This window comes from Myiozetetes cayanensis, unplaced genomic scaffold (assembly GCF_022539395.1).
Source record: "Myiozetetes cayanensis isolate MyiCay16 unplaced genomic scaffold, myiCay2020 scf1, whole genome shotgun sequence".
NCBI classification, from domain to species: Eukaryota; Metazoa; Chordata; class Aves; order Passeriformes; family Tyrannidae; genus Myiozetetes; species Myiozetetes cayanensis.
Genome location: NW_026086604.1, coordinates 57,488,832 through 57,503,985, shown reverse-complemented (window position 1 = coordinate 57,503,985; position 15,154 = coordinate 57,488,832). Strand labels below are relative to the sequence as shown.

At 36.5% G+C, this 15,154-nt stretch overlaps 1 protein-coding gene across 1 annotated transcript in view; it reads right to left on the bottom strand.

Moving 5' to 3' along the window:
- The window catches only part of ZNF407 (zinc finger protein 407), a 339,349-nt gene that overhangs the window by 197,125 nt on the left and 127,070 nt on the right, over positions 1-15,154 (bottom strand). Inside the window, 1 exon segment of the mRNA XM_050321189.1 lies at positions 7,742-7,816. Within this exon segment, the coding sequence (XP_050177146.1) occupies positions 7,742-7,816 (75 nt within the window).

Below are 15,154 nucleotides of genomic sequence, written 5' to 3'. Positions count from 1 at the left end.
AGACCTCATTGTAGCCTTCAAATACTTAAAGGGAGCTTATGAAAGAGTTGGACAGTGACTTTTTACACAGGCAATTAGTGATAGGACAAGAGGGAATGGTTTTGAACTAAAGAGAGATTTATACTAGAAATTAGAAGGAAATTCCTTACTCAGAGGGTGGTGAGGCACTGGAACAGGTTGTCTGGGGAAGCTGTGTATGCCCCATCCCTGGAAGAGTTCAAAGCCTAGTGTGATGGGGCTTTGAGCAACCCGGACTAGTGGAAGGTGTCCTTCTCCGTGGCAGGGTGTTTGGAACTAGACGGGGTTTTTTTAACTCATGCCATTCTATGATTCTATTACACCAAGAGGAGTTGGAACAATCTGTATGAAACTGACAGTTTTGTATGAAGCCTCATAATTACTACTGTTTATCAAAGTAAATTTATACTGTAGTATAAAGATGAGGGGGTTTTTTATTACAAGCCTAAACACAGAACAGTGCCACTCAGCTGCACTTACAGAATCAGAAGGTGTTTAAGATGTTATTGTTACTCTTTCCTTTCAAAATATACCATTAAGAGACAGCAGCAACAGTTTCTGCATAAAACAACCTAAAACCCAACCTAGAAGAGACAGTTTTCTGTCCACCACCTATAACACCTTGAAGAAGAGAAGGCTCAGTGGGATCTCATCATGCTATTCCAGGACTTAAAGCGCTGCTAACAAAGAGCACTGAGGCTCTCTCTTCACAATGAGCCACGTAGAGAAGACAAGGGGCAATGGGTACAAGTTGCATTGGGAAAGGTTTCATGTCAACATAAAAAATTTTTATAGTAAGAACAATCATTCACTGGAACAAACTCCTCAGGGATGTGGCAGAGCTCTCATCACTGCAAATTTTCAAGATGTGATTGGACGGAGTGCTAGATGACCTCCTCTAATTTCCCCTTGCCATGAAAGGTTGAACCAGGTGATCTTTGAGTCCCTTAACCTGGGCTGTCCTATGATTCTACCCACCAGCGACCAGTGCAGACCACACCATGCAGGCTCATGACACAGAAGACTCTTTGAAATACAAGACCTCTAGATTTCTACTATTTAACTCTCAGTCACCTTTTTAAAAAAACATTATAGCACTGTGGGGGTGATTTTAGAATTGTTTTCATGGTACTGTTCAACTTCAGAACATGTTTTTCCAGCATTTTATTTCCACCTTGAGGTGGTGAAACTTAAGCAAACCTGGACAAACGCACTTGCTTTGGCTGCAGAAAAACAGTCCTGGAGGCACTGTAACTTGATGGAAGTATTGTGAAGTGACACACGTGGTTTAAAAGTAGAAGCTAAGCTTTTCCCACCAGTCATACACAGTGTTTGCCACAGTATTTCTGTTTTCACTTCCAAAGTTTACAAAATACTCCTCATGATTCCTCAAAATATATGGAAAATATTTCACTGCAGCACGGTCAAGAGATCATGTTTCCATTTCCTTTACAATGTACTCAAATAAATATTTGTGTTGTATTTTTATAAATGGATCAAAGCTAAGAGTCATGATACCATCCAAGACAAGGAACATTTCACATCCACAAATGTCACAAAGTACAACCCTGTATATATTCAAAGTAGAGCAACATACTCTGTGTAACTGTCTGGACAGGTCTCTCTCTTCCAGTCCTGCACATGTAAAAAGTGATCTAGAGATACATACTAATATCTAATCTAATCCTTACCCTCTCAGCCTTCATGGTTGACTTACACAATGGAAGCAGCAAGCTGGGACATATGACTTGAACAACTTACTTTCAGCTGACTGGAATAGAGGAGGGATCAGTTTGCAGCGTACCACTTTTTGGCTGATGTCATGCAACAAAGAACTGTTTTCCTTGGAAATAAACTGTTGGAAAAAACCCTGCAGGTTTCAGCAACTACCCATACTGTCTTCCACAGATTCTCAATGTTAGCATATGCTTGCTAATGAAACTAATAACCTATGCTCTAGACAGTACTTGGTTGTTTATGAACGTGAGATCATCATTTATAGCTTGTTATGATGCTTAAAATTAGCCAGAGGTGCTCATTGTGGGCAGTGTGAATCCCATTAGGCACTTCCTCTGTCTTCTATCCATGGCAGCTAAGTTTTCCCAACAGGAAGACTGTTGCTGACTACAGAAATTTCCAAAACATCTCACATACCTGACACCTAAAATAAACTTACATCAGATTGCCCTTCCTTCTGAAGAAAACTCTAGGATCACCAGGATTATAAGAAGAACAAATAATGAGTAGCAGTAAAATAATTTCAATCTTTTGCAGGCCTTCAGTTGTTATTTTTCTTTCTAAAAAGATGCTGAATTAATCACTTGCCTTTGTGAAAACAGTCTTCAACAGCATAAATGGCTGCCTACGCTTTATTTTTTATCAGCAAAGCAAACACATATGTGTTCTACACAAAACAAGTCATAAGAAAAGCTGAGAATTTTCAGCACATCTTCTGGTACCTGAGGAAGCCCAAGGTAACCTCCCTGGCTTCCTTATGTTCCTTGGGACAAACATAGAGAAAAGCACTCCGGCAACAAGTGACTGTGGAGCTTGTACCTACACTCTGAAACAGTGTAGCACCAGACAAGAGCTGAACACCAGAGGAAAATACTGCTTTCAAAAGGCAAGTAAGGTCCCAAAGCACTGAATGCTTAACATACATCTTGGGTAAAACTTTAGCTCCCAACCAGTGCTAAAACACTGAATCCTTTCCACACCACTCCTCTCATTTTAAACTTTTAATTAGCAAATACTTCAAGAAAAAGGTACATTTCTTTCCTTAGGGCTTTTCCGAAGAATAAGTATGTAAGTCTCCAAGACCCTTGTTAAGCCAAATGCAGGAAATAATTAAGTTTTTCATTCCTATCCAGTTAACCTAGTAATGTTAGGCTTCAGTTGAAAAGCCCAAACTTATTTGCAAGAAGCAGCAAAAGGTGGTAACAAAGCTTGAAGGTAAGACTCAGTACACCACCCCTCTGGTATTACAGGTAGCCTCTCCTTCAGTATATCCACATGTACTGCCAACGCCTCCAACTGGAAACCTTTCTGTGAGACAGCCACTTCCAGAATTCATTCCTTCAGAACATGACCAAGCTATTATAAAATGATTGCACACTTATATGCATGTATGTATGGCACATCAGTTTGTGACTTTGGCCACTTGTTTACCCAAAATCGGCTGTAATTATCAACTGGATCCTTTTACTTTGCAGATTCAGGGTATCATAATCCAAAACAGGCATATATCAAATAGTTACTGTCACAAATTTCTCTACTCAAGGAAAGAAAGATGCTTCCAAAGAAGGATTAACAGTTCGATTAAATAAAAGAGGATTGCACTGATGGAGTTGATTTACTTCTAGTTTACATTCAAAATGGAGATATCAGGACACAGCAATTGATTACAAGACAGTTTTCTAAATAATATACAGAACAGCAAACCCCCATTCATTTTCCATACGGTCTTGTATATTTGATGATATTTATACACTAGTAGATGGGATTATGCAAGCACATTAAACAACAGGAACCTAGGAAGTATCTCTTTTACTTCAAAGCAGTTGTTTAAAAAATACACAAATTCTAGAAGTATACTATATACTAACATTATTTGAAAAAGTATCTCAAATATATTTAGGCTGCTACTATATAGTAATAGGTATTTACTTACAGCTCTTGCTCTCAAGCTGAAATCTTGAGAGATTTCCCAGCTTTTTGAATCAAGATCATTTGAAAATCATGATCTTACTAGCACTGTTACCTTCATGCCACTTTTAAAGCCCAAGAAAATGCCAGAACAATCTTACAAAATTATATTTTTAACAACCATCGCAGAAATTGTTTTGCAACAGATATTCCAATTCAGCAAGTGTTTGCTCTTTAAGTAACTTTATATATATGAATGATCCTATTTGTATCAACAGGATTACTCACGTGCAAAAAGTTACTTCAGAGATAACTCATAACTTAAAACTAATATGGAAGATGAGGTAATTAAACAAGTATAAAGGCCCTTCTATGGTCTTCTGTTATGTAAAAAACACCAGTTTAAACATGTATGAGACAGCATGACAGATTTAGTTAAGAAAGTATCATACCCTATAAAACGCATATTGTACAGTACTAATGGCGTCCCTAAAAAAATCTCTTAAAAATAGTTAAATGTATTTTTCTTATTAAAAATTTCTAAATCCAGAGTTGTACTTAACAGTAGCAGAATTCAGTCTCACTGATGAATGACTTAGGGAATTTCTTTTTATTTTCTTGCTCTGATTTTCATGTGTGTGTATGTATATATCTTATACTCAGTAGTGAAACATCCGTTTGTTGTGTCTTGCCACAACTTACACCAAAGTAATATAACGATGTAACAGAAATTAGAACTTGGCACCATTAACATTACTGATGCATTCACCTTGTCCTCAACCACAATGTCTCCTAGACACAATAAAGGTGTAGCCAAAGATTTATCCTGCCAATAAGATATAGTTATAGGTCCCATGAAGATTACTGACACTGAAGTACCAAATATGTACTGGCCTTGGACTTAGCAGATAACATGCCAGTTTTGAGACACATTCAAGTTGACAATAAATCAGTATCACAGTTCCAATAACAGGAAAATATACCTTAGAGGAATTTTTTTCTGTTAAAACATTCCACTTCTGAGTTAGCTATTAAATGGTAGTGATCACAATGGACTAGGCAGTAGGGGTTTTTGTGTCTGAAATGTGCAGATATTTTACTAGAAGGCTATTTTTAAAAAAACTTATGTGATTTTCAACTACACGGTATTTTTCCCTTAAGTCAATTTTGTCTTAATAAAAAAAACCTAGAAACTTGAAACAAAATATGTATTAGTAGCAATATTATTATGAATTGTACTTGTTTTCTATATCTGCACATGCAAACATTTCTACGGCCTCCATAACCCCTCCCTTTTGCAATAAAAAAGCAATGCTTATGGAAAGCTAGAGAGAGCAAGGTGCACTAGTTAAGTACTGCTGACTAAATTGTAAATGTAATTTTTCTCTCCCTCTCAGAACTATCTTTCAATGCTTGCCACCAAAAATTCCATTCTGAGAAGTTTTTTAAAAGGGCTTTGATTTTTCAGGGTGTATGGGTTATACCTATTTTTTTCAAGCACCCTTTTGAACTTCTTTTCAATTTTCTGTTTTTGATGATAGTCATGCTGACAACTTTTTTTGGTCCATCAAATTCTGTAGTACAATTACATGAATTTACTTTTAATAAATTACCATCTTTGCATATATCAGTCAAACCATGAAGACTAAACACTTGCAAATAAAATGCATTATTAATTTAATTGTCACAGCCTATTTAGCTAGCTTCTATTAGTATTTGCTATAATATGCAATGTATCAGAGAGCAGAATCAAATTCAAAACATAAAGAATAAACTGATTATATTGTCCTAGAGAAATTAAAAAATAGCAAGCTTGCAAAATTATAATCAAGGCATTAATGTTTTACATAGGTAAGAAAACTATGTAACTTAATTTATAATATCTTTATACCCAAAGTGATGGTTTAACATGCTGAAGAAGGATTTCTTTGGTTTCTAAAGCCATTAAAAGGCATCAAACTCTCTCATAATAGGAAAGGAAAGCAATGGTGGTTTGGTATTTACTGCATTAGATCACGTGGCTTAAACATCCCCCATCACCAGCAAGGGACTGCGACTAGAAATTTATATTGTTGTTGTAGCTCTGCCACTACCGTTTGATGCTGCTCTACATTACGCTGAAGTGCCACCTAAAAAGGTATTGTGGATAAGAAATACTCGAAAGATGGACAAAGAAATTGCAAAAGAAGAGGTTATGAAGTCACTCAAATATCACTTGTTATGCTGGCCTGGGGGCAAAGCTGCCACAGCCCACACTCGTAGACAGGGCAGGGATATTGCAGGCCTTAATGGGGCTCCTTTGCTCCTCAGGCAGCCAGGACTGTGAACCTGCCACCTCACAAAGGGGTGGCAGGGGAGAGACCCTCCCTCCTCCTCTTCCTCCTACTTCTCCTCCTCCTCCTCCTCCTTGCGCCATGCTGGTGGGCCAGCCAGAAAGCCTTGAAGGAATATGGGAAGAAATGGGGAGAACGGAAACAGCCAGAAGGTTTTCAGAACAAACATGCAAACAAAAGCCAGCAACAACTGATTTGGTTTATAGCATTCTGCTTGTTTAGGAATTCATTTCAAGATGATGATCACTAAAAATATGCCTCTCAGGCTAAGATGCTATATTTGGAAATCTATTGTATGTGTCCTTTATTGTGCACATATTCACTAGGGTAACGCAAGTTATCTCTATGTTGTATTTATGATGACTGTACAGTAAGTACCCCATTGTAAAAGAAAATATTAGTATTGAATGCTTCCAGTTACAAAAAAAAAAGCCACCAGAGCAAAACATATTTTGTAATTGTTGTGCTATGACAATAGATAACCAATATAAACTTTAATATGATATCTGCTTTGATGAAACTGTAATTGTTGTTTCAATGCATCATTTTGTATTTTAGATTAAATACAATAACTCAAAAGTCTTTAAATAATCACGTGTTAGGGATATTCTGGTTAAGCCCTTCACAGAGGAAATCTCATTAAAAATATGAGCACCACTTAAAACAGTGCTTAGTCAAACTAAGGTGTATATGATGTGTTAATTTAAAACTACTCTTAGGTCCCTCAGTGATTTAAGTGTGATGAACTTGTTAGGAAAGGGTCTAATTGACTACCATTTCCAGTGTCTTTAACAAGAAATGAACATGACCCAGAAGGATAGCTCCTAGCTGTCATTTATTTTCCTCTTCCTTCACATCAAAACAAGAAAATACTCTTTATTTATGAAAGCCTACACCAGAAGAATGAGTTACAAGGCAGTAACACTTGAAACAGCATTAAGTATCCAGCAATGAACCCCTCCATCTACCCAGACTGAAAGAGAATATGTGATCTTTTGGCTATTCAAAACACATCAATTTTCTAGTTGCCCCAAAAATTCAAGGAAATAGCAATAGCTATGACACAATGTGCCCAATAAATCTGAAGCAAAATCTGTTTATCTGCAAACACAATGCCATTCAGTTTGTAAAACACAGCTATATTTTAAATCACAGAAAAAATAACCTGATTGCAAACAGAGTTTGAGAATAAGTTACTGTACACAGATTGAAAAAATAAACTAATTCATTTTAAAAATAGTCAAAATACCAAATAAATATATAATAATAATAAATAAAATACCAAAAATAGTCAAAATACAAATCTCCCTTCCTGCCCAAGAACGCTGAGGAAATTTTCTTTTTGAATCCTCTGTGACTTTGACCTCAGTGATCAATGTGAGACTTAGAAAGTCATTTTATAAACCTATGAGCGTCAAGGCCAGCAAGAAAATTTAAAAAATTAAAAAAATATTTGATTTCGTACTCAGAAGGTGAGTACATTTAAAACTATGGAATTTCTGATAAAGTAATATCACCTCTCAAAAAAACACCCCAAAAGGTGCAAATCCTACAGCTTTTACATAGAATTTCTTTCTACATACACGTCATAAGCATCGTGCCATCAGAGCACTTAGGCATGTTGGCTCTCCCTTCGAGTTGAGGTAAAAATCCAGATGACTTCACTGTGGGCAAGCTAAACATTCCAGAAAAGGACTCTACATGCTGTATAGGATAAAACGAAGAAGAATTTTAAAGTAGTTTACCTTTCTTTGGGTGTGCCAACTCCATGCTTGCCCAGTAAATGAGTATTCAAATGCTTCTTCATCACAAATGCCACCCTGCCAAACAAATAGAAAACCCAGGAAGATTACCCTTTTAATTAGAACATCTTACACATTTTACTGATAATGTAGTATATTTTACCTAAATAATATTTTTCTTATATTATAAACTAATGCAGTTTTATTTACGCCTTTGAATTTATTTAAGCCTAATGGGCCCATCCTGAAACCCGTCTTCATTCAAGTAGTTTCATTGTTTTTAATGAGCAACATGAAAATACAGCAAGATCAGATGCTTTAATCACTGTTTATGCCGGTCAAACTTCATTGTATTAATTATTTAAAGAGATATACAGAGAAACAAATTAATAGCCTTAGTTATTTTACAGCCTTGCGGAAAAAAAAAGCAAAAAAAAGGTGAAGTACATGTTCATGAATACACCATGAGCAGGAATATTGTTCAAACTGGCAAGACATTCTTCAAAGCACCAACAGCAGCAACAAAATACTGCTACCTGGCATTATATTTCTACCAAACACAGATAATTTACTTTCATTTTAGCGACATTCGTAATGAAACAGATAGGAGCCTATCAAGCACCATTCTTCTGCTGATAAGACCATAACATCAATTTAATTATGTCATGTGACTGCTTCAAACAATTTAGATATCAGACTGAAGCTTCAAACTAAAATGGCTCTCTCGATAAGCAAAAATTTTACTGCTGCAACTTTCAGTGTGAAAAGGGCTTGCAAACATTTTTGTTAATTATGTATTACAGCTGTCCTTCATAAAGTTAATTACTAATAGCTGAAAGGCAATAGACTCTATTTGCATATGTACATGAAAGGCATGACATATGCAAAAATATGATTTTAATTAGCATTCCATGATATGAAGGGCTACAAATCAAACTGGCATGTTATAAGATTTTTAACATTAAATGCTGAATTCATCTGGACGTGTTTGCAGTAATGGACAATGGAAAGACTGTAAAACACCAGCACTATGGGGTATAAGAGCCACAAAAGCCAAGACACAGTACTTTTTCTTTACAATTATGTTAATGTAGCTTTCTCTGTGTCTGATCTACTTTGGGTACTTGCACATTATTACGAGAATCTCTCTTGTGCATCCCTTAAGGTGCAGGAATATAATACTGCCTTACTTAAATACATACAAAAAGACATTAAAAAACTATCTTAAATACTTTCTCCTACACAATTTATAAGTATGGTATCATAACTTTTACCACTGTGAATAATCTACTACAGTGTTACCATCATTACTATGTAAGTGTCATCAGAATTTCTGTACCTAGGGAAAATAATTGCAACTATAAAAATTTTGTTCTAATAACAGCATAAGGCATACAAAACATACTGCCCTTGCCTTTTGACAGAAATAATACTTCTACATAGCTGTGAAAGGTACCAAACATATCTTCACTTAGTTATACTTGCATTTCCTGTTACAAACTTCCACTATCCTCCTCTGAAAGAAAAATAAACTCAACAGTATTACGGTAAAAGGGCAATGTGTAATCAGAGCTGTAAAGGGATACTTTGCTATTTACATGGCATATAAAGATCCCAACCAGCTACACAGTATTTTTAGGGAAGTGGGTTTTGTTTTCTGAGCCTGTGTACTTGAAGCTTCCAAAGGCTGAACATTTCATACACCCCACAGCTGCAGGGGGTACAGACATACCTTTCTGCAAAATCAAACACAAAGGCTTTGTTAATAACATGGAGCAATTAATCTTGCATTAGCTGCCTCCTCTTTGTTGTCTCTAGGTTCTAGTAACCATTTTGCTGCTGTTACATAGCACAGATAAAATGAACCCTGACTCAGTAAGCGTCTCAGCACCCAGTAACATTTAAGGCTTGAAGACTTCAGACATGAGGAGTGCAGACTGCCTCTGTGCAAGTCTGGAGCGCTCAGCATAGCTCAGGAGCAGCTCCCCACCTTACAGAATCAGGCCTTAAAAACAAAAGCAAACTTGTTATTTTCATAAGAAATTGAGAACAAGATGAAAAAATATTACCAACAGAGACAGCACTTACTGAAACAAGAGGCAAAGCCTAAACAACCTTGTCTGGATGCTGAGTTTGAGGACAACCCATTAAACCCCAACAACAACAACAACTAAACAGCAACAAAAAATAAATAAAAAAAAATAATAAACACACACACACACACACACACACAAAGAGACAAGTGGGAACTATTTGGTGGTAGTAGTGTTTGCTGGCTTTACAAAACAAACGTAAAAAACAAACGCAAAAATGTTTTCAATGCATTCAGAACTCTGGGTCTCCAAGCAATTACTGTTTTAGTAGTCAAAAAATAATGGGTTTATCTATGATATTTACCTCCGCTGAGTAAATCAGTTATTCCTAAGCTACTGCTAGAATTGAATTGATAGACATGACTTAGCCTTGGCCTTTTAAATTAATCTTAAGGGAAGTTTGACTGGTACACATAAGGACTCAAGGAGTGAATGCTTTCAAAATATTTCAAAAAATGTTGCACTGATACATCTTCAAATCAAAGGGAATCTTTCCATCAGCTACAGTAAGCACCCATTCAGGCTTCACTGAATTTGTCACTTCTTGGTATTAAATCCAGCGAAAATAGAAATATTCAAATGCTAAAAACTAACACATTTCAGAAATGCATGAAAATGCAGTAGGAAAAGCCTGTAATTGCCATACTCTAGTGTTTCCAGTTCATGCAAACCAGGCCAGACTAGAGGCCTGGAACCAGTTTTACAAACTCTGATCTGTCAGAAAAAATTCATCCTCAACCCATACGAAGACAAGAAGCCCAACTGCTCTCCTGAGGGCCCAGTCTCGAAAGGCAGAAACGTCTAGCCTATACATCCAAGTCATGGTCACTGGGAATTCCCTCCATTTGTTAGGAAGATTGCTCCTAGAAGCCTTCCCTTAAAGTAAAAAAAGGTGAGTAGGTGGGATTTTGTTTGCTTGCAGTAGCATTATGTTGGGTTAACTTTTTTTGTGATTTTCATCTCCTCTGGCTCCCCACCAGCAACATCCTCAGTCTTACACACTTTATGTTCAAACTTCAGGATAAATTAAAGACAAGTTGAAAAATTACACAGAGCTTTAGAATAGCATCTGCATTCCCTATGGGCAAATTTTTTGCACACAATCTATAAATAAAAATAACTTTAAATCATAAATACATGAGCACCTTTCCCAAAATAAGTTTGCAGAATATTCTGTTTTCAGTTTACAAGAATTGTGGCTTTGTAGGAACGTGACCACTCATATTCCATGGCAATCTTCAAACAGTACTTGGACTCACTCTCAGAATGCCTGTAACTGATTTAGAAGCCTCTACAGACTTGTCTTCAGTTATAAAAGAACAGTTTAAAGTACAAAAGAAACAAAGGGACTTCTAATTCTGGAAATAAAGAAACATATTTTGGACAATCTTTGCTTCCACTTTTTATTCTAGTGTAATACAAATTCTTCAGCATGTACAATGTTTATCATCACAGTACCCAAGGAATATGAATAATCTGTCATGTATTGTCTCTTCTCTCATTTTCTCTGCAGGGAGAGAACTGTGCTCTGTGAAGTATCTTGCTATGAGAGGGCAAAAGATTCTAAGTTTTATTATGTTTTGAATACATAATAGCTCTTTCCTTTTTAATAAGTACATCACTGTGTTAGTGAAAAGCCTAGTTAAAAAAAAAATAAAAATAACCCCCACAAACCAAAACAAGCACTCTGGGCCATAAAGTCATGAAATCTGTTCTTTCCTGAGTGTTTACCAAGTGCTCACCCTTGGCCTCATTCCAAGGAAGGAGCAACATCTTACCTCTACCAGAAATACACTTGAAGCCACGTCAACAGACCAGTCATCTTGTAACAGCACATAACTGCTGAGGAGGACCAGCATGAGAATTTATTTTTGTGGAACTCTACAAACAAGGTATCCAGCAGTTGATGCGCAATTCTAAATCACTTCTCAGTGGATACATTGCTCTCTGCAACTGCTCTTGGAGAATTTATCTTACAGACAACAGTGTTCAATGACAGCAGAAAAGTCCAAGAGAATAACAACGAATATCTACCCTTTATTCATATTCTCAATATCCTTTACATCTCCTTTAAACTGTCCAAAACCTCTTTATACACGAATTTAATTATGAGGATACAGGTAAGCTACTGCATGACCTAAGTATACAGGATGTTTTAAAAAGCTGCTTGAGAGCCTTTAAAAAAAAAATTCAAACCCCCAAACAAACCCATGAGAAGCAGAATAGAATGCTATTATTTTTAAATTATTAGTATTTAGTGCTTGGTTTTAGCATAGGTCTCAGGAACACAGAAAGGATAAAATGTTTACCATTTTGGATAAATCACCTGGGAGAGCTGACAGCTTCAAGGAATAATAAAAAAAAGGATCTCGAACTTTTACACCCCATCACAGAATATGATGAAATAACACATTATTCTATCTGCATCCAGTTTTGTTTTATGTGATCTGTGCTTTAATTTCTGTCCTTGCATCTCCACATAAGGCAAGAAACCAGAAAATCAAGGCAAGCTTCAAGATAATGCCAAGAAGGGAGACTGGGGTGTGTTCAGGAAAGTAAGTAACAACATAGACTCTTACTACCTTAACAAAGTATTGTTCTTTACCGTGCCTTGAAAAACACTGCGAACCCTAATTGTTTGTAGCTGAATGTGTGGTTCACATAAAGTCATACCAACAGGGGTTGCAACTAGTAAGAGAAAGAAATGGTGCATTTTCTCGAGGATTACCATGACTCACATGTATTTCAGAATGTTCAATAAAACTCAGATACGTAATTACAGAATTTTGCATGCACTTAAGTAGCACATGTGCTACCCACAAAAGTAGAACGTCAGATGTTCAAATCAGCACTTAGTCAAATAGTATATAAACAGCCTATGCAAACTCAAAAAACTTCAAGTTTTTAAATTCTCCAAACTATATCAAAAGTTGCTATCCAAATCTCATCTCTCCATCAGGATTTTGTATTCAGCAGGTTAACTTCAGCAACAAGAGGGTAGAGGAAAGTCCAGAACTGTCCATAAAGCAATGGTTTTCTATGAACAAGTAATCTTTCTTGCCATGCATCAAAAGTCTGAATTCCTGAGAATTTCTTCAAGTCCATCATTTGTGGATGTTTGCTGATGCTGAAGGGTCCAGACTGGGGCACTGATAACTCTCTTGCATGACTGCGCGCGAGGGAACTCAATTTAAAAGAAGTATCTGGCAGGGCAGACTCTGGTGTGGAAGATATCCAGTAGTCTGAAAGGCTTCATGCCCTTTGTGACAAGATGTCAGGTTCAAGTAAATATCTGGCAGGGCGAAGTCTAGTGTGGAAAACGTCCAAATATCTGAAAAACTTCACGCCCTCTGTGACAGGACATCAAGCCTAGAACCCTGCATAGGAAAGATGGGGTTTTGTCCTGACTCATTTACCATCCAAATGAAGCAGGTCTTCTTCTTAAGTTAAAAAAAAAAAAAAATAAAAAAAATCAATCACATTTTAAAAAGTTAAAAAGTCATGTGTAATCATCCAGTATGCGATGCTGAGAGTGCTGTGACACACTGACTTGTACTCCCTGCTGACCCCATGTGTTAAAGAAGGATATGGCTATTTTATGCTCCCCCCTCACTAGCACTGGTAATTAAACTGGAAAGCAAAACGCATACATCCTCATCTTCAAGAGCGAGAAATTTGGCAGAGTGGAAAATTCAACCTTTTCCTCTTGAAAAGAGAAAGCAAAAGATTTGAAGCAAGTCAACTTTGCCAGCCTTAACAAGACAAAAAATAGAGTGCCATAGGAAGATATGGTGCTAATTCATGGAACCTAAAGATTACCATAATTTTGGAATTCCTGAGATTTATTAGTCTTTCTGCCTAAAGTTTAATGGTTGGATTTGGGGTTTTTTAGGGAGTTGTTTTTGTTTGTTGGGTTTTTTTAAAATTTTCCATGCAAGGTATGTTTCTTAATTATTTATTAACTTTTCAACTTTTCCATGGAAGAGTTTTGCTGCTGAAGTTCAAATCCCAACATTTTCAATTGATTTTTGTGAAATCATCAGTGCAACTGATTACAGCCTTTTCTTCTAAAAGTAACTCATCTTGTTTTTACTGCTACCTGTAACAAGCTAGCAATGAAACCAAGCTGCCCAATGGAAAAAAAAATAAGAAGACAACAACTTGTGTTAATGGAACACCTGTACACAGCTTGCACCCAAGGCAGACTTAAGTATCACAGCAGCTACTGTTCCTGCCTTGCTTTGAACAGAATGACAGACAACAGGATTGTTCAATGACCTGCATCAATCTCAAGAATAATTTACTGCTATATCAGACAGATCATTATGGATGAGTTGCACGCTATCAATCAATCGGCTGTGTTGTTCCTGCATATTCCTGCATCTATCAACCGGAAGAGAGAGACAACCCTCAACATATTCTTGTTGCTCTCTGCCACCAATCTGTGCCCCGCAAGATGGGAAAGAATTATTAGCCACATGGCTGTAAAGTAGTAGCAATAGGCACAATTATCTCCTCTTACATATTCTGCTAGAGGAGACTTGGGTACAAAGAAAGAGCAAACTACATAAAACATAAAACACCTTATACTGTTCCACTTAAGCTGATCTTGCCAACTAAAGTTGTAGAATCCTCTCACCATCCCACTTTTAAGAGAGCTATGTTACAATGTAAACCATTGAGGACAGAAATTCAGTTTGTAATTGCAAGGACTGTGGCAAAAGAGGAATATACTGGCAATATTTATATTATTTCCTCCCTCATGAGGGAACTCACATTCGTTATTGCATGACTCATCTGAAGGTACTTATTTTGTAACTGAAATAAAAAAAGGTTTTCTGTAAGTTAGCTATAGTTCCATTCTGAACTTTATTGGCTTGAGGGTTTTGTGTTGTGGGGTTTTATTTTAAATACAAAAAGTACTCTTCAATGGCAGCTGCATGAATAAGCCAAGTCCAGGCAGTGATAACTGTTATTAACATAAAGGTGACTAGAAACCCAAGAGTGGAACTGATAACTTTTCGATCTGGAGATACAATAAAAAGTGATAACTGTAAGTAAACAAATAGTGCTCTACTTTTGTTTGCTTAATGAGCAGACCTAAAATAGATAAACAGTTGCAAAAGCTTTAAAGTCAGGTGTTCACTCTAAGGAAATCACCTTACAAATATATGAGAAAATTAGTACTGCTACAAGAAATGTTTATTTCAATATTCAGAGAAGTTAATGAATGTTAAGTGATAATGGTAGACAGTAGCAGTATGTAATTACATTTCTAACTACATCTTACCAAATCACTTCTAAGCTAAAAGAATCACATGTT